The sequence below is a fragment of the Agelaius tricolor genome, unplaced genomic scaffold (genome assembly GCF_023055355.1).
Source record: "Agelaius tricolor isolate 1412-34295 unplaced genomic scaffold, bAgeTri1.0.p SCAF_10, whole genome shotgun sequence".
In the NCBI taxonomy this organism is placed as follows: domain Eukaryota; kingdom Metazoa; phylum Chordata; class Aves; order Passeriformes; family Icteridae; genus Agelaius; species Agelaius tricolor.
Genome location: NW_027269270.1, coordinates 28,339,168 through 28,358,396, shown reverse-complemented (window position 1 = coordinate 28,358,396; position 19,229 = coordinate 28,339,168). Strand labels below are relative to the sequence as shown.

The following is a 19,229-nucleotide window of genomic DNA, read 5'->3' as shown; positions in this document are numbered from 1 at the left end:
AAAACTGGGTGGTGATGCCTTGTGAAGGCTGACCTAGAACAGAGACTAGATGGAGGTAAAGAATAAAGTAGGCATTTATTGAAAGACCTCAGTGGATACACCTTGGGCAGCACAAGAGCCCAGCCAGGGCTACACCCAAGGTGAACCCAAAGTGGTCACAAAATGGATGACTGGTCATGAGGTCACACACTTTAGTAAGTTCTGGTCCATTTGCATATTGGAGTTAATTGGCCACTTATAGTCCACTGTTGTTTATGCTCTTGGGCCTGAAATTTGGATCATTTGTCCTTGGTCCCCAGCTAGAGAAGGAATTGCTTTGTCTCCCTACTCTGCAAAGAGAGCTTACTATCCCCTAATACAAAGCTCAGAACTACACACTAAAGCAGTACAGAATCTGAAAAATATAAAAACTAAAACCTGAGCCATCAGTGGATGGCTGAATGTCTGTAAATACAAACCCTCAAGTATGAGGAAGCACTTTCCCTGTTAGCCATTTATCCAAGGCTGTGTGAGCCCTTGCCTGGCCTGTGCCAGGTCTGTGTGGTGCCTTCAGTGCATCCTTGAGCAGGAGCAGCTGCTTGGGCATCCCCGGCTGCAGAATTGACTTTAATGCCAAGACCTGAGTCTCCTCACAGAGGAATTCAGACCCTTCTGGCTGGAAGTGCCTGGCCTGTGCTCAGGAGAGTGGTGCCAGCATGACAGGCTATTCAGGCCATTATGGCACCCCAGCCTTGCCAGCTGATGATGGGCTGGGAAGGACAGGCTGCTTCACACCAGGGGTGTCACCTCTTTCTGCAAAGTTGTTCTTCTCTGGGCTTTTTATGGAACTGATTTATCCTCAATTCACACAAACCAAGTGAGCTCTAGACACTAGATATCTACTATTAAGTAACAATGTGGGAAACTGATCCAAAATATGTAATATTCAAACAACCATTTAGTAATTATGGTGAAAAAAATAAAAACCTATGTGTATTTTTTTTTCCTGCAGAGCTCCTCTCTTTACACAGCCAAAAGTTGAGAGTGTTATAGTTAAAAATAGTCAGTTCCAGCAATTAGTATTCACATGGAGGAAGGATAATAAAAAGCTGAAAACAGAGCAGAAGGCCCAGCAAGTTTGTTGGTGTATGTTTGGAAGAGAACAGTGGGAAATGTTCTGTGCTGTCTGACATGGTGGCCAACAATTAATGTTATCCAACAAAACAGGATAACATTACTGAGGCAGGCTGAAATCAAAAGCTCTCCTGTTCTTCTGAGCTTGACTGTCCCCAGATTTGCACTGCTAAATGTAATCTTCTAAAGTTAGACACCTGGATCATTAATCAAACATCTTCCTCGCTCAGTGTCACATCTGCTTAATCATCAGTGCATAATTAGAATGGTGGTGGTTTAATGACTCTGCAGAGATGTCTTGGATTAATAAAAAATACAGCAGAGATCCAACACAGGCAGTGGCAATGCAAGTTCCTTCATTCTTCCCTATCAAAGGGTTTTAGTCATGGAAGAGTCACCTTTTGATGGGAGTTATTAGTCTGATCTCAGTCTGCATTTGCTTTCCTGTTTGCCTTTGCTCAAGCAGCCAGAGAAATGGCAGGGTTTTCTCAGTAATGTTGATAATTGTCCATGGAGAATTGAACTGCTGTGATAAACTCCTTGTGCAGAGGAAAGGGGCAAATAATGACTCTTTGTCACCCCTGACTGGACTGTGTTTGAATCAGCAGCTCAGAGGAGATTTTCTTTTTTTCCCTCATTGCTCAGCCCCTGAAGCAATCTTCTACTGGGCACAGATCACTGGCTCTTCTTTTGCATCCTAGAGACTGCCACTCTCCTGCAAAATACACACCTTTTATCCTTCTTTGTGTTGCTTATTGTGTAGGAGCCAGGTGGCCCTAATGAGAATCTGCTGTGCTCACTGTGTAGGTGTATCATCCAAAAAGCAGGCTGCAGATTTAAAAAAAAACCCTATGTTAACAGATATAAAGATAACAAAATCCCCCAACCTTTAAAAATACCGTTAATAATAGTCATGCACCTGGAAAGAAGAAAGGCAAGTGTTTTGTCATTGTGGGATGCCCTCTTCTCTTACAAAGGAGAAGTATCTATCCCCAGTTCTTGAATTAAAGTACTTTTCTTCCAGTATAATCAAGTTTTATTTAGAAGTAGAAGAAATTCTCGTGTTCTTCTGGAACAGAATCCTTTTCTGTAATCAATTAGTAAAACAGTCTGGCTTTTATATAATTAATCTATCAGCAAAGCAATGTTATGGGTAACAAATACAGTGCCATAAGTGAAAAGGGTAGGTGGCAAAGCACAAAGAATATTTGTTGACATCTCTGGGTGTTATTTTTGAAGGATGTTTTCTAATACACATTTCCCTCTGACTGTACCCATGTAGTCCTTCCTGCTTCAGCTGTCTAATAAACAGTTAATATCCTTAGCCAGCAGCATATAAATGCTCACAGCTGGAAGCTGGGCCGGTCTCCTATGAAGAGGAGCCAGAAAAAGCCCCAGACATTAATCACTGTGTGGCATCCTGGTGTTTGAGATGCTGCCTCGATACATGATTACAATATGTTCTCTATCATCTGCCTGGGCTGCCTATCACTGTGATCCTAAGTGACAAATTCAGCATTTGGCAATACTTTATTGCACTTCACACTTCCAAAATCAGTGGCATTATGCCATATTTAGCTAAGAAATTTCAGTGTTGAGCAAGCATTTTGTTGAATGCTGTTGCCATCAGCTGTTCCTTAAGGTCAGTAAAAGCAGGGTATCAGTTCACACACAGCACAGCCACGAGTGGGAGAGGAGAGCATGCAGGACCACATGGATCCTTTAGCTCAGGGAAAGTTGTCCATCTGGTTCTTTATCCCAACTCAGCTTCTCAAGCCTGTTTTACAACCCTCAAACACAAAAACAAACTGGAAAAAGCAAGCACGGAGAGGATAGAAAATGTGTGTAGGGACTGTGTGTTCTGGTGTGGAACTTTCCAAATGTGTTGAATTCTCTGAAAGAAACCTGCAGAAGTTTTGCATTCATGTCTCTGTCTTTAAAAGCTGCAATAATTTTGAAAGTGGTAAGACTTTTGTTAGCCCTCAGTTTCACTGCTCTTGTGGTGCATGTATTCATGCACACACCCTGACAAACACTCAGGGTCCTCTGTCAGAAGTGATTTCACTGGGAGTCCTCCAGGCTTTGGAGTGTGCTTAGTGGGATATATTTTCAATCTGTTGATTTGTTTTCAATACCAGGCAATACAAATGGAATTGTTTTCAGTTTGTGAAAACTGTCCAGCTGTACTCTTCTAACCCCCAGTAATTCCTGACTTGCTGTGCCCCTTGATTTCTGTGCCTTTCCACAACTCTTCTCAGGCTCAAAGGGAGACTGCATTCATGGCGTGCATCAAACCATTACTGCTGAGCTTCAACGCTGTTTCCAGAGGCTTTAGAGGAGCACACCCTGCAGCCTGTTGTGTTGCTGTGCTCCTGTGGACCATCTTTTACACGAAGATGGAGAGGGAAGGGCCTTGCTGCCTGCTGCTGGAGTCAGAAGGTGACAGAGCAGGAGCAGTGCTGGCTCAGGGACCGCGGTCAGGCTGAGGCAGCCCTGTGGAGGCCTTGCAGCCAAAAGCAGAGAATGAGAGCTTCAATCTGAGCAGAGCTTTTGGCAGGGACTCTTTCGTGGTGTTTTCCAGAGTGTTGTTCATAAACAGCCCTGCTTGTTCTCTTCCTTTGGACACTTATTTTATTTTGTTTTGTGCTCCCCACCACCACCCTCCTCTTTTGACATGAAACTCAGTGCAGCATCATAATGCAATTACAGTTCCTTTGTTGATTAAGGTAGATTTAATTGCAAGAGTAGGTTGCATGCTTCTATTTAAGAACCTTGCATAAGAGATTAATGAAAGGGTGAATAATAGTAAATACATTAAATAACATTATATAACCACATAAATATTAATAGTTGTCGCAACACTGGACATTTTAATGACCCACACATGTTGTAAATAGGTGATTATGAATATTGTAACATTCTCTCTACTCTCCCATGCTCCTCTGGGTGTCCAATAACCCTCTCAGCACAGCCTTTTCAGCAGAGGGGTTTTTATGAGGAAGGGGTTTATTGTTGCAGTGCACCACTGTGCATCAAGGCAGGAAAGCCTGACAGATGCAAGGGTTTGCAGTCACTGTGGTTAGGTGGTGGCAATTGGTTTTTGTCCAAGTTTTGTCCAAGAAGGAGGTTTCACCATAAAAAATGTGAAAATATCAGGTTACGGCAACTCTGTGTGGGATTTCTCTAAATACTATTCCTGGTAAGATTGTTCCTTGATATAGTTAATTGTTAACTATGTCAATTGTCCTGGGAAATGGAGGGGGAAAAACTTGTATGATTGACTGGTTAGAAGTTGTTGTCAGGGAGGTGGTGGCGCAAGGTTCATGGTTGGTTCATGTCTATTTTTATGTCCTACAGTTCCAGGTGGGTTTGGGGAATTTGGTTCCTGTTTTTCAGAGCATAGAAGTCATCTGAGGTCATGATTTAAGGCACATTTGTCTTTTAAACTGGACAGGAAACCTGAGGGTTAACAGTTCCAACACCTGGCATTGCAGAATTTTTGGGTCTAGATTAACTGCTCAGGTGACACAGGAAGCACCGCATTAAGAAACGTAACCTTGGAAACCCAAATTTTCCTTCATTCCAATTATAGCACATTTTTCTAATTACAACCTGTCTTTCTCAGAGGTTCCCTGTTTCCAGCCTTGCTCTTCTGCTGGGCTCCACTCTCTGCTGCTTTCTCCTGGTCCATGTTCTCCTTTCAGTCACAGCAGTGGCAGTGAAGGAGAATCCCATTGTTCCCTGGACTGCCAGTGCCTCCCAAGGGAACTGTGACATGCCAAATGCCTTCTCCTCCTGCAGCTCCTGTAATTCCATCCTGCCTGACTCCTTTTATGCCATTTGGCCAGCTCCTGTCTGATAAGTGGAGCTGGATGCCTGTGAATGCTGATGAACCCCCATCCCCTGAGATTCCACTACACCATCAAGTTAAATTTCTGATACAGATGTAGATGTGCAATAGAGAGATCCTGGTTGCCACCAAGATCTAAAGCAACATTCCTGAAGGTCTTAAAATATTTCATTCTGGATGAATAATAATAATAATAATAAAAAAAAAAAGCCTAAATGTGTGTTAAGGGAGCCCTAAAAAGCTGGAGAAGGAGAATAACAGGAGTGTGGAAGATGAAAGTTTCTGGGGAAAATAGAAGCACAAAAAACTTAAACAGCAGGAGGGGTCAACCTAAAGGAAAAAACCCAAACCAGACAATTAAGCAGACTCCACAACAGTGAACATTTCTTTACATCAGTTTTAACTGTGATATATTATTTCACTTAAAACCATCCAACTGAAACTATGGAAAAAGAAAACTGTAAAGTATACATGTTACAAAAATATTTTTAAAACTCTGGGCTAGACTGTATTACAGATAACTTCATCTGTTTGTTCTTTACCATGGTTTTGAAAGATTATGAATAAGGCACTGATTTAAATGTCATAGTAGTTAAAATTCACAAAACCAGTAACCCCAAAACTTTATAGTATGTGAAAGATGAATCAGGAGCATCAGGAGCTCAGAACTAGGGTTTAAGAAAACAGGAGAAATAAAAAGAGCTGATACTAGGGGCCCTTGCTGAGGATGCAGAGCCTCAACCAAGCCTAAAATTTCTCTTAAACACAATCATAACAAGTTATTTTTAACAGGAAAACACACATACATACAAAGTTAGAAAAAGAAAGAAATATTGACATTGGAAATCAAACTTGAGAATATATTGTCCACTGGAATTCTGTGTTCCCTTTTAATCACCCATATGGAAAGATGGAGAAAGCCAATTCTTCTTTTCCATGCAAAACTATATTTTAGCAATTCTTGAAAGGTGGATGAGAGAAGGAAACTGGAAAGCTGAAGGACAAAAGTCTGTTCAAATTCTGTCTTTTTGCCTGGATTTGTCTTTTACTGTTGCAATCTGTGGTGGCAGTGAGACCACTGAGGTCATCACATCATGCATCACTGTCAGGAGAAGAATTAAATCTCTTATCACAGGAGGTATTTCAAAGAATCCTAGAAATACAATGTTTCATATGGCTAGACCTGATTTTACAGTCAGTGGGGGATTTGGTCAAGTGAGCAATGAAAGATCAGGTATAAGGATCATTTATGTTTGAAAAAGTGAAATTATGTCAAATACAGCAATATAGGGGAAATGGCTGACAGGTGTGTGAATTAAGCAGGGAAGACAGTGCACCAGTGTTAAAAACCCCCACATTTATTTTGTCTCAGAATTATGCAATAGTGTGGACTGTAACCAATTCAAGGATTACAGCATTTTCTCCAGTCCAAATGTTTTCTGCTTGCATGGAGCTGATGTTTTTTATAGGGATTTCAATTCTTGGTGGGGCTGGGTAGAGAGAAACAAGGAAACTCCCTTCCCTTTTAACTTGTGTTCTGCCTTTGGAAAGGGATTAGGGTGTGCAGGGAGTGCACAGGGTTGGACTGCCCCAGTCCCCAAGTGCCGATAGTGAGCAGGGATGCAGAGGGAAACCAGCCCTGCATCCCTGGACTCTGCCCAATTAGGCAGCTCTGTTCCTCCCAATTTCAGAGCTTGTTTGTCCAAAATTCCATTTCTTAGAGATCAAGCACAGCAAGCCCATAGGGTTATAGTCACATGGGGCAGCATTTAGGTCTGTTTTCCTTAACGAAGGCTGAATAACTCCTGACAGAGCAAGAAGCTTGAGGAATTGGGGATATGCAGACCCATGCAACAACCATCCTCCAGATAACAAGACACCTGAGGGTTTTTAATTCCTAGTGTATTTCCAGTGTGGAAATACACTTATTCTCTTCTCAGAAATGTGTTCTCCTGAGAAGAGAATAAACCCTCGGGGTCTGAGTCCTCGCAAGCTTCTTTTTAATGAATAAATATATCTAACCCCTGTAGAGACTGGCCCAATAGATGCTCTCCCAAAGGTTTGTGTGGCAGACATCTCATCTCCTACAGCAGGGACTGAAACTTTCTTTCTCTTTAAGCCCTTCACCAGCTGGTCTAATCTCCTCAGCCATGGGGTCAGGCAGCTGTTGGCTGATGAAATCCCTTAGACATGTTTGAAAAGGGGGGAAAAAAAAGAATTCTGTCTTTTGTTTAAGTGACTGACAGATCTTGAGTTTACTTGCAGGAGGAATGACTCAGGTGATTTAATTTTCTGTTTTTCATCTGTAAGGGCTTCTTCTGTGCAGATAAGTAGGTGTTTCTGAATTAATTGCCAAAATTGTGCTTGTCTTTACCAACAAAAAAAACCCTTCAAAACCAGAATTTTAAGGAAATTATTATCACTTCAATTCACTTAAATATCTCTGCAATTCTATTAGAATTAAATACCTATTTTATTAAAGGCTTGATTGTAAATGAGGCTTAAATAAAAGGACTAATAAGGTTTTTATGATAATTTAAAGAAATCAGCATTTCTATCAGCTTTGGCAATGAGCACAAGATTTCTGCTTGTATGAAACAGCTTTATACTCCTTTTACCAGGAATTATGCCATTATGCTAACAAAAATAAAACTATTTTGCCCAAATCCCATTACCATAGTTTTTTGCATTGAATGTACACCCTGTGTCTGGAGGCAAATAAAATTTTGCAGGTGAGTGCAAAGCTGAATAAACAAGGTTAGTGGGATTCAAAAGACTTTAAATCTCAAATCCACAACACTCAGTAATTGAATATGCAAGTAGCTCCTGCTGGTACTGCCTGGAAGTGCCAATAGCTTGCAGCTCAGCTGCTCAGGTGTTTGCAGGAAGAGCCTCAGTGCCTTTGTGGTGGCACCATCAGGGAATGCAGGTTCTTGCTAAATGTGTGAACTGGTAGGAGCTGCGCTCCCTGGGAATGAATTTGGAAAGTTGCCTGGGTTGTGTAGTGCTGAGGTAGTGGGGCAATAATTAATAAACAGCTAGAAAGAGGATAAATTTCATATCTGAAAATATTTTCAGTGAAGTGCCAGGAGAAGGGAATGTTACTCATAGATTAACATGGTCTCTGCTTAAAGATGATTAACTCCTAAAAGCAAATTTGGGCACAGTAGAAATCTGTTCTGGATGCTTTGCAGATACAGAAGGATGGTTTAAGGTGTGTTGTCTTTTTTTTTCCCTTCTTTCTCAAGACTGCAGAATTATCTTCTGACTTTTGATTCTGTTATGCTGCTGAATCATAGAGTTTATCTTCAAAAATATTTTTCCCTTTAATTATTTTGGATAGCTTGATTCTAGCTATATTAAAACCTTAGGAACCTGAGTTTAATATGTATACCAAAATATAGCATCTTTTCAGTTTATTGGAAGCTTTTTTTTCCAGGTATAGCTCCTCAGCTACTCTGAATGTAATAGTTTGTGACTTCCTGCTTGTGTACCTTTAAACCCCTGTTGAATTCATTAGTTTAGTGGTGGGATTAGGCTAAGCAGAACAAAATCCTTAAGAAATCAAATAGTGGATAGATCTTGTCCTACATAGCTGTATTTATTTGTTTTCATTTTATGGTTTCTGATTCTGTTATTTTTTTTGCTGTCCTACTTTTTTTCTATTCTTATCTGCATTTTTCATTTCTTCCTTTTCCTTTCATTCTGCAAATAGATGTCTTGAGATTAATTTAAAATTACTTCCTTCAGTGCCCTTTAAAGCACATTCTTATCTTTCTCATGCACTAGATTCATTAAATTATTTCTGACATCAACATTACCCCTTGATGAAATTACAGTCCTGAATTCAATTGGGTGTCATGTAGTTTTGAGTGGATGTAAAGCATTATTAGTTTTTATAACGTTACCTTATGTTTCACTTTTCTCTCTGCTAAGAATTTTCTTTATTTTAAGAAAGATTTTTGCTTTGGTTCAAGTTTTGCAAAATGTTTGTATATGTGGTGTTAAAAGAAAAGCAGTAGAGAATGTAGTGCACACTTTTTCTCTTTATTGCATATTGTCTTTAAGGCCAGCCTAGTGATGAATCTCCCTTTTAATCATTCCAACCAAAGGGTCTTCCTTCATTCTCTGGGAATGACTTGGTTATAGTTATCCTACAGTTATAGTTATCCTTATTATCCTTGAACATAGTGCTTCTAGTGATGATTAAAAAAACTCATCAGCCTCTCATTGGTATTCAATGTTGAAGCCAGATTCTTCTGTTGCCATTGTGCTAATACCAGCTAATTAGACTAAGAATTATTTAATGAATCCTTATTTTGTGAAAATTACATTGGTTTTCTAAACCAATTCTGTCTTGTGAATGGGAAGTTCTTAAATGAGGTGCAGGAAAATTTGGGAAAGGGGATCTTATTACTTTTCTATTGCTAGCTCACTTCTACTGTTTGTTACTTCATTGCAGGTAACCTTCAAAGCATCAAGATACTCTGTTTCACCAGACCTAAGATTTGTTCTTCTTGCATATGATGTTAAACAGGTAAGCCAAGCCTTCCTAATCAAAGAGCCTCTAAATCAAAACTCCAAAATCTTTGTTGTTTTGTATTTTCAAATGAAAACTTTGTTTCACTTGTAATTCCACATGTTATTACTTGTATATTTGATTTCTCTTTCCAAAAACTTCTGGTTCAATGATGGGGAAGTTTGTATTGAGATGTGTGTGGAGGTGTTGCCTGGTTCTCAGGAAGATAATTTGCCATGCTGGTTTTGGCAGTAGAGGTTTTCTAACCCTTAAACTGCTCTGTCACTGCCTGTTTATGTGCAATCCTATCTTTTGATATTCCTTCTGTTTTAAACAGCTGCACTGGTAATTTATGGACTGCACAAAACAAAAGGTCTAGGCTGATGCACGTCCTGGAATTTTTATTGCTGTCTTCAGGAGTCTGAAGTGTGATAGTCTGGATGCCTGTAAATGCAGTGTATTCTTTGTTTCTTATAGTATTTAGAGGTGTTGGAGGCCATTACATTGTCAAAAAAAGTTTTGGTCAATAATACCATGTAGAGTTTTCTAAGATAAATCTTGTAACACAGAAAGGAAAGAAACAAAACAGGTTTACGAATTTCCTGTGTGTATATTGGTGTTTGTATAAAAAGTGGAACTAAAATATGAACTGCTTTTCATGAAAGAATGGTTCTGGGTTGATGAACTCAGTGGTTACTTGAATAAGTTTGGGTTGTTTTGTTTGTTCTAACAGTGTTGATATAAAGTGATTTGTTAACTTGATATTACATCCAAATAGGGTTTTCATCTTCCAGTTCTGCTGGATTCCAGATCAAGCTTTCCTTACAATATGTAGGTGCTTACAATCAGTAGGTGCTGTTGTTCAGTTCACTGTTTTTTTGATGAAGGGTTCCAGCTTTATTCCTATGCTCCTTGCTACTTCCCTTCTTGATTGCTTCTTATTTTGTGAAACAGTTTAGTAATCCCTCATACTGACTTAAATTCCTCATTTGTTCTATTGAATTTTTGATTTTGGATGTTTTTTTTTTTTCCTTTGAGATTTTCTAACATATATAGCTGATAAAGATAAATAAGGAAAATGTGAAAGTGTCTGTCACACTTTATTACATCTAAATGTGTCAACACCATGATAAAGATGGTACATTGACATGCAGAGAGCTCTCACTGTATGCTGATCCTATCAGCTTGCAATTCTTTCTGTATTTCAGTCTTGGTTTCATTGCAAAAAGAAACTTTTCTGTCCTTTCACAGTGAAGTTACATAGAGGAAAGAGGTTTGCAGCATCTGTGTTTTCCATCCAGAGGTTTTCTTTGCTCAACTGTGTTGACAAGAAGTAATTAAAAAGAGAAATGAACAGGGGTTGGCCAGGAGTTTGTGGTGGCAGTCCTGGGTGCCTTTGCATGAGGTTTGTGTCACTTGGACTGCTCCAGCTGAGCTTGTGCTTTCAAACCAGGAATGTGCTGTGATTGTTGTGTCTTCTACAACTGGTGGTCCTAAAACCATAATAGCTGGATGTTGTCACTCAGATGTAAATAATACCTTAGCTCATGAATGTGTTGCTTAAGGTGGAAGGAAGGAGCACCAAAAATCGTGTCAGACAATTTATTCAGATGTTGCAAAAAATGTTATTGTGAATAACTGGGGAAAGTCTTTTATTTTTTTCCTCCTAATTTTCTGACTTTTAGGATATTTGTTAGACTGGTAAGGCACTTTTGTTTCCTCCAGATATGTTGGAGAAAAGGCATGCAAGGCCTGTATATTTCTTCTTAACTAATGCTTCTGAATTACACCCAGGGTTAAGTTAGTGTTCATAATTCTTGTGGTTTAGGAATTTTTTTTTCCTCAGTCAGAGCCAGACTTAGTGCATCTGGATGAGAGGAAATCTGCCCGTCTACCTTTGTTTTCCCACAGCTGCTAAGTATAAATGATTAAATTTATTGACTATAAAATTAAAATCAATACTAAGCAGCATAACTTAATTGGAGAGTTTCCAATTAGTTTCAGTAGAACCAGGCCAGATTCTTTCTTCATGCCTCTTTTGAATGTAACTTTTTATGAAGCTGAGGATTTCCTTATTGTCAAAGTTACAGCACATGGTTGAGTCTAATAATGCCCAGTTCAAGGAACCACAAGTAACTCATAATAAGTATTTACTTGATCTCTCCATCTGCTATAAATTGCCACAGGTCTCTGGACCTTATATTTGCCCCTTATTTTTCCTGCTTTGTTAAGATTTAGGTGTATAATTGTCCTGCAATGTATTTGATGGGATTTCTGCTTTTGAGGACTGTGAAGAATTTGGGTCTTTAAAATTATAATGGTTGTTTACATACATCAATCTGTGCTCTTTGCAACATACAGTAATACAGCTGGAACAGATTTATTAATCAACAGTTTTATAAATAAGCTAGTGTGTTTCAGCTGAGCAGATTGGAGGGAAATAGAGACAAATACTTCTTCAAGACATTTTGTCATGAAATTGTAATTAGGAACAAGGTTATTTTGATGTTTGGATTAAAAATAAATGTTAAATTAAATAGTCGAATATTTATTTTACTGTTGTCAGCATTTTCTTTAATCTATTTTATGCTTGGACTGGCAAACTTTAATTAAATTTGCAGTTGTTTCAGCACAATTAAGAATATCCTCTATGCATAACGAAACATAAATCTGCATGAAAATAAGCCATCTTTGAATACAAAAGTAATAATTGGATCATTTAAATTATGCTTAATACACGGATGAAAACCATTTCATGTGGCATAGCAGCTGATTTGGTAGAGCTCTGTGAAAATATTATGGAAGAAAGCTCTTTTTCTAAGGAGTTGGAGGTGCTGTACATTGATTTCTGGATGTCAGGTTCCCTCCATCTCCTTCCCAGCAGTCACAGAACACAAGCCCTGGGGCTGTCTGGTGTTTCCTGCTGGAACACAAGGCAGTGGTGATTGTAGAGGTGCTTTCTGTGTGATCTTTGGTACTCCCCCATTCTCCACACTCCTGGGTTGCTTTTCACCAGTTCCCCAAGGTTTCTGACTTTCCCAAGCTCCCATGGCTCAGCTGCAGTTGTACGTGGTCTTTCTGTCTGCAGCTCACCACAATTTGGTCGGTGTCGCTGAAAAAGTCTCATTGTGCAAGGCAGCAGATCAGAAATAGAAACTAATTTGGGAAATGAGCTCAGGCATCCTTGCTGGATGTCAGGCCATCCTCATTCTTCTGGGACAGTGGGAAGACAGCGCCAGGGAAATGGTTGTACCCATTGTATGCAGGGAGGGGACAGTTTTGCAGGGCTGTATCTTTTAGATTTTCCTTTGAAGATTGTCAAGGTGTGAGCAAAGAGTGTGACACTCTGGTGACAGCATATCTAAGCCAGTTGAGGTTTCAAGAGGAAAGATTATTTCACTGTTGCTTTCAATAAGGACTGTGTTAAAATGATATTTTCAACTTTTCTCACTCTTCTGGTGGTATAATTCACAACTATCAGAATCTGATTTATAGTTTTGATAGGGAAATGGAAGTCAGACATTCTGTTCTTGTATTAATGGTAAAGAAGGGGGCAGTGAATTTGCAGAAGAGTGAGAATTAAGGTCCTAAGAAATTCTTTCACCATTAGGAAACTTTGGTGTTAACTTGGTATCACATCCCTCAGCAGACTGTCCCTGCTTGTCCCTGGACACCACATGAAATGAAAAAAACCAGCTTTATTCCAGATAATAGTGAGTTTTTGCTCAGACATCATGGGCATGTTCTCCCAATGCTCTTGCTAGAGCATAATTTGCTACAGAAGAGCAAATGAAGAAGTAGATGAGATCACTTCCTCTCATTCCTCACATGATTAAATCCTTGTGATTTTTTTTTTCTCTCCCTGCAAACAAACTGTTCTTTCCTTTTCTCTGCTTTCAAAGCCCTTTTGAATGCCAAGCTTCAGGAATTTTTCCTACTTTCTTTTCTATTAATAAGGCATCATCTTCTGTTTTCAGTACAAGATAATTATGTGTGATTTTTTTTTTTAGCTCTTGGTTCAGAAATGTGCTTAAAAACAGATTAAAGTTCAGCTCTAGTTTAGAAGCATGAGCATTTAAATACTGTCTAAAAAAGGAAATCTTTTCCTGAATTAGGACTTCAAACTGTAATCTTTTTTAACTAGAGAATTTTATTTAAAAACTATGCATATTAAAAGAAATAGATTTTAACACTTCCTATGGTAAAATCAGGATGAAGAAAAACCCAATACTCTTCAGAAAGGAAGGAGAAAAATACTTTTAGATCTAAATGTCAGTCATCCAGTAGAAAGAGTTCAAAAGTGTATCTGAATATTTTCAGTTTAATGTATAAAAGACATGATTCCAACAGCATTTGAAGCAAAGAACCCCCAAGTTACTTTCTGCTCTGTGCTGATTCCTGTCACCACTTTGCTGCTATAATATCTATTTTTAGAGGATAATGACAAGGAGTACTGACCACGGTCTATAGCAAATGAAGGACAAACAAGTGACATTCTCATCTCTCTTAGCTCTTAGAATTGCCTCTGATACTGACTTACTCAAGTGCACTGAAAGGATCTTCAGGATTTTGTCTGCAAATTGGGAGAATCCATGAGGGGAAGAACTCACTGAAGTCTTAAATTATGAGTATGTGTTCTGCATTAGGAGATTATCTTTCTTCCAAGCAGGTGGAAGCTAAATGCTCAGTTATCAGTACCTCTAGGTCAGTGAAATTTATTTGTGGATTTTTGTTATGAAAAAGTTAAGAGGTAAAGAAACTACCTTGCACTATGTCTTATTTTTAATCACAGCACTGGTTTTTACATGTGCAGGTGTTTTCAAGATATTTTATCCAGTGCTTGTGGAAGTCTGACTATGAGGGGCATTATCTGCATATCAGCCAAGGCTTGGAAACACACATAACAAAGATGAGATGAAATCTGTCACCTAGCACATGGAAACAGCATTTTCTCAACAAGATTATTTCTTACAAAGGAATAACAAAAGACTTTTTAAAGCAGCAGCAATTGGGCCAACAATATTTTATGCAGCGCTCTCCGTGAAGTAAAGATCTGATATAAAATTCATGATATCACCTTTTTCCTCCAAAAATGCATGTTTCTTTAGATAAACCTGTTTTTCATGTGTATTTCTGCAGGTCCTCAGGGTAATCTGTCATTTCTCATTTGTTCATTTTGAGATGAGTCCAGAAGCAAATCATGCACAGTCCTGAACTTACAAGATCGTAAATAAAAGTCTGATCCTGACATGACTTTCCCATTCATCTTTATCTCCTGTCAAGAACAAGAAAGACCAATTTTTATCAGCTTTAGGGCAGCAAGAAAAAAAAATAGGAAGGGATTTTTAAGAGAGATCCACCCCCAAAATCTGAGCTTATTTCTTGCAAATAGTTTTTTGTGATATATTTTCTTCCTCTCTTAGATATAACAAGACTGGGTGCTTAAAAGGTCAGATATTGAGCAATTTGTGGAATTAGGCTGCTCAAATTTTTGCCTTTTCAAGGCTGTTGTTTTACTTTGAGCTGAAGTTTTGATGGACAGAGTCTGGTAATATAACAACTAGGGCTGTTGGTTTTCTTGGCATAATGCTCTTATTTGTCATATATTTGACTTTATAGAGCTCCATGGCTAAGCAAGGCATTTTAAAGATATAAAAAGCCAAGGTCTTTGCTTGAGGAGATGATGTGCTTTGTAGTAAAATCTGGCCAAATGAATTTTATGACACCCCCTACTATCATGAATTATCCCTCAGGAGTGAGTATTCATGTGAATACCCAGTGTCCCACTTCTGTCCAGGATTTTATCTCAATTATGTGGCAATGCAATAGCAACCCGCACCCATAAATAGATGATGGGGAAAACAGAGTCTGTTTTATGGTGGGAATCATGGACACTGATGCTTGTTTTGTATTTTTCTGAAAAACAGACTTCATCTTTTATTCCTGTTGAGTTGTAGTCCTTCAAGTGCTTGCCTTCAGTCCATCAGACAGGTTTTACTGCCTCACCACTTACTAGAAGCAGCAGAGTTGTAAGTGGAGGACCTGCATATATCTGCAATTCTGTGTAAAAATTATTGTTGTATTTGTGATGGGATGTTGGGGATGCTCTCTGCCAGGCTGTTACTGTGGTGTCCTGTAGGAGAGGGCTGGAACTGTCACAATTTTTTCCTCTAAAAATAAAAAAATGAACTGAAAAGATGGGAAATTGGAGTACTATTTGGATGCTTCCACTGTTTCTTTACATCTAATAAGGGAATATCACTTATCACATACCAGTCCTTATGCATCCACTTCCTGTTTTTCATAAGGGATGTGTTGGTTCATAGATGCAAGTTCAGCCCAGTGTAGCAGTTAAGAAAATAGATGACTTTTCCTAGTAAACCACATAAGGCAGGGTATTGCTGCTTTTCAAGTAGCTTACTGAGTTTTTCTGTTCCATTTATACTTACAGGATTGCTGCTCAGCCTCAAGTTTTAGAAGTAAGCAAAATAAATAATTCTAATTGAGGTAAAAGATGGCTTTTTTTCCTTGTTCAGAGTTGCCAGAGCTGAAAAATCTGAATTCATGTTTCAGGTTCTTGTTCAAAGCCAATATTGAAAAAGAAGATTGTACTTTGCTGTTGTTCAGGAAGAATGAAGGCGTTCAGCTTTTCAAAGAAAATGTTTATTGACAGAAAAAGTATTTCTTTTCAATAGTATTGTCATTCCTATCAAGTATGAATACTGTTATTTCAGGAGGACCTACGTGGTGTCCAGCTGAGTTTCTGAGATCCAGCAGCTTAGAAACTCAGTCTTAACAGAAATCTGATTTTCAGAGTGGTTGTACTCCTTAGTTCCCATAATAATCCATGGGACTGGAATCCCACTGTGCTAATGCTATAGAAACAGGAAATATTGCACTATTTGATTCATCACTTCCCCTAATCTATGGACAATTTATTCTGTAAAGCAGAAGTTCTGCCTTCTGCTGTGAAACTGGCAACTGTCACATCCTCCCTGTTCCTCTCTTGTGCATGGAAAATGTGCAGAAATGACCCAGAAATGTCCATTGCAGATGAAGAGTTTGTCTGTCACAGCCCCTGACAGAAAAACCCAGTGTCTTAAAGGTGTTTGGGCTTTCTCTGTTGTTTTGTGATGTTTTTAATTCCACATATTTCTTCTATGTGCTGGAAACGTGTACAACTGAAAGCCAGTTATACACTGGTAATGTAGTGTTTGGGGGTTTTTAGAAGACGGGGTAGAAATTATTTTTCTTATCAATATATGTGATAACAAGTCTTCCTCAACAATGCTGAATGGAAAAAAAACCCAAGAGGCTGTTTTAATGAAAGAAAGACAAGCAAGGACAGCCTGAATAAATAACAGGGCAAGGACTGTTGGGAGCCCTAATTGGGGCTGTGTTAGTGGCTGTTAAAGGCTGCAAAAGCTGAACAGAGTTTTAATTTGGATTGAGATCTGCCAGAGTTCACCACAAATTAGACTCAACTGGTGCACCCACCTGTTTTCAGCAATTCTATATTCTGTTTTCCTAAAAAATAATTCCCTTCCTCTCTACCAAAACAATAAGGACTAAAAGAATGTTTTCTACATCTTTGAGTTTTGACAGGTTTTACCCTGAGCATGAATCATTGCTACTTCAACTGCTACTCCTATTGATTGCTCAAATACAAGAGCTGGCTCACACCAAATTCTGTGAATAAACGACCTCTGAGGAGCAAAATTACTTCATGGGTCTCACTCTCGCCTTATGTTAAAACCTTTTGCTGAAAATGCAAAATGTATGTTTTATCTGATGTAGATATCCTCATGTTCTATAGTGACTAATTTCAGTTCTAACTTACACACATTCTCTTCATATGGACTGCAAATAAACAAGATGGAATTACCTTAAAAATAGTCCTCTAAGCAAATGCCTGCAGTCCAGTTCATGGGTTCAACACACTTAAAAAATCCATTTTAAACGATGGGCTTTTTTTGCTTTTGTTTCATTTTTCATAAGAGTGTCTCTCTGAAATTCAATAATAATGTTTCTTACTGAGAAATGTGATATGCATTATAGCTTTCTCATTAAGCTTTTAAATAAGATACCATTAGTATTGATGAATGTAATCCCAAATGGTCACTTAATCTTAAAATTGTCATTGATCACACATTCAGAATTTTAGTCTTGCAGCCAAAATAGTACATATTGTCAGTGGTCATGAATTTTATACCAATAGCAATTAACATCTTTCTTTGGCTGCAGTGTTATGAATTAGATTTACAAACTAGGGATGACTTATTGAGTTTCTGGTTGTTGGGTTTTTTTCCTTAACAACATTTGCTAAAGAATCTTTTCAGAGGTATTGATATATGAAATAGAATGCTTAAGCACAGTCTAGAAACCCAAAGTTGTCATCTTTTAAAATATTTGGGTTTTGAATTCTCATGGAAATTAAGAGGCAGAGTCACTCCACAATATTCACTGATGAGCTGGCATGTGGTTAAAGTCGCCCTAACAGTAGAGTTTGTTTTTAATAAAATCTTCAGAAAAACTGAGCCAAATATCTTTGTAAAGGAGCCATGGTGGTTTTCACATGTTAAATGTCATAGAATCATAGAAAGGGACCCTGAAGATGATCTCAGTCCAACCCCTGCCATGGCCAGGGACTCCTTCCACTGGCCCAGATGCTCGGGCCCCATCCAGCCTGGCCTTGAACCATTCCAGGCATGGGGCAGGGATGATCCATGAGAATGTATTTCAATATACATATACATGCTTATGTGTAAGTAAATATTGACTGAATATTTGTTTAAAATATCCTAGAATTTAAATTAAAATACAAAGTAGAAGCATATACAAAGCAAAAAGGGTAATACCTCTCCTGTCTGGTCTGTGCTCTCATGCATCTCTTGACTGAACTCTGACAGTGATGCTGTCCTGAACCCAAAACTCCCAAATGTAATCTGCAGTTCTTATTTCAGGTGTTAAATACAATCAAGCCTAATTAGACTGTGCACTTTCAGGGCCTGGTTGGGTCTGGATTCAGAGCTGATCCTGCTTGGTTGAGGGAGTTCAGCTCAGGCTGCCTGAGATCTTTCACTGTGGCTGAGTCTCTGAGTCAGCACCATCACACCAGGAGTGTTCCCCCTTGAGATAAAGATTCCCAAGTTTTAAAAAAAAACCAAACAAACATTATATTTTAGAACAGCTTCCAAGAAGGAAAGCAAATGTCAAATGTGTACCCAAACGTTCAGTTTCATAAAGATTCAAATAGTATGTAAACATTCCTTAAACTATTTCCAATAATTTTATCTATACTTTTCTTTTATTAAGATTAGGTTTGTAATCTCCAGGCATCTCCATGTATTTGTGAATATTATAAATCTCATCCCTAGCTGTTCCAGACACATGAACATTCTTTCTACATTCTCTCTGTATCAATGATGTTTGATGGGAAGAAATCCTGAAATATTTCTCTGCTGCAAAAATGAGGAAAATCAGAAAAAGGGAAAACCTAAGCTTTTACTGAAGGTTCACAATCACTTTTTGCTATGATTAAGTATCAAACAGGCTGGCCAAATCTGGAAACCAATTATTCTAAAATGTGAGAGGGGAAAAAACTAAATATGCTTTTCAATTATTCTGCATAATTCTGTCTCTATCAGCAGTGCATATTGAATAATAATTAAATCTTGCTTAAAATAGACAGGTTAGGGAAAAAAAATGTAGCTTGAAAAAAATCATAGCATGATTTTATGAATTGCA

At 38.4% G+C, this 19,229-nt stretch overlaps 1 protein-coding gene across 2 annotated transcripts in view; it reads left to right on the top strand.

Annotated features, from left to right (window-relative positions):
* Positions 1-19,229, top strand: part of DPP10 (dipeptidyl peptidase like 10) — a 437,773-nt gene that overhangs the window by 310,835 nt on the left and 107,709 nt on the right. For both annotated transcript variants that reach the window (XM_071435373.1, XM_071435372.1), the window contains exon 5: positions 9,426-9,500. In XM_071435373.1, the coding sequence (XP_071291474.1) occupies positions 9,426-9,500 (75 nt within the window). The remainder of the gene's footprint in view (positions 1-9,425; positions 9,501-19,229) is intronic.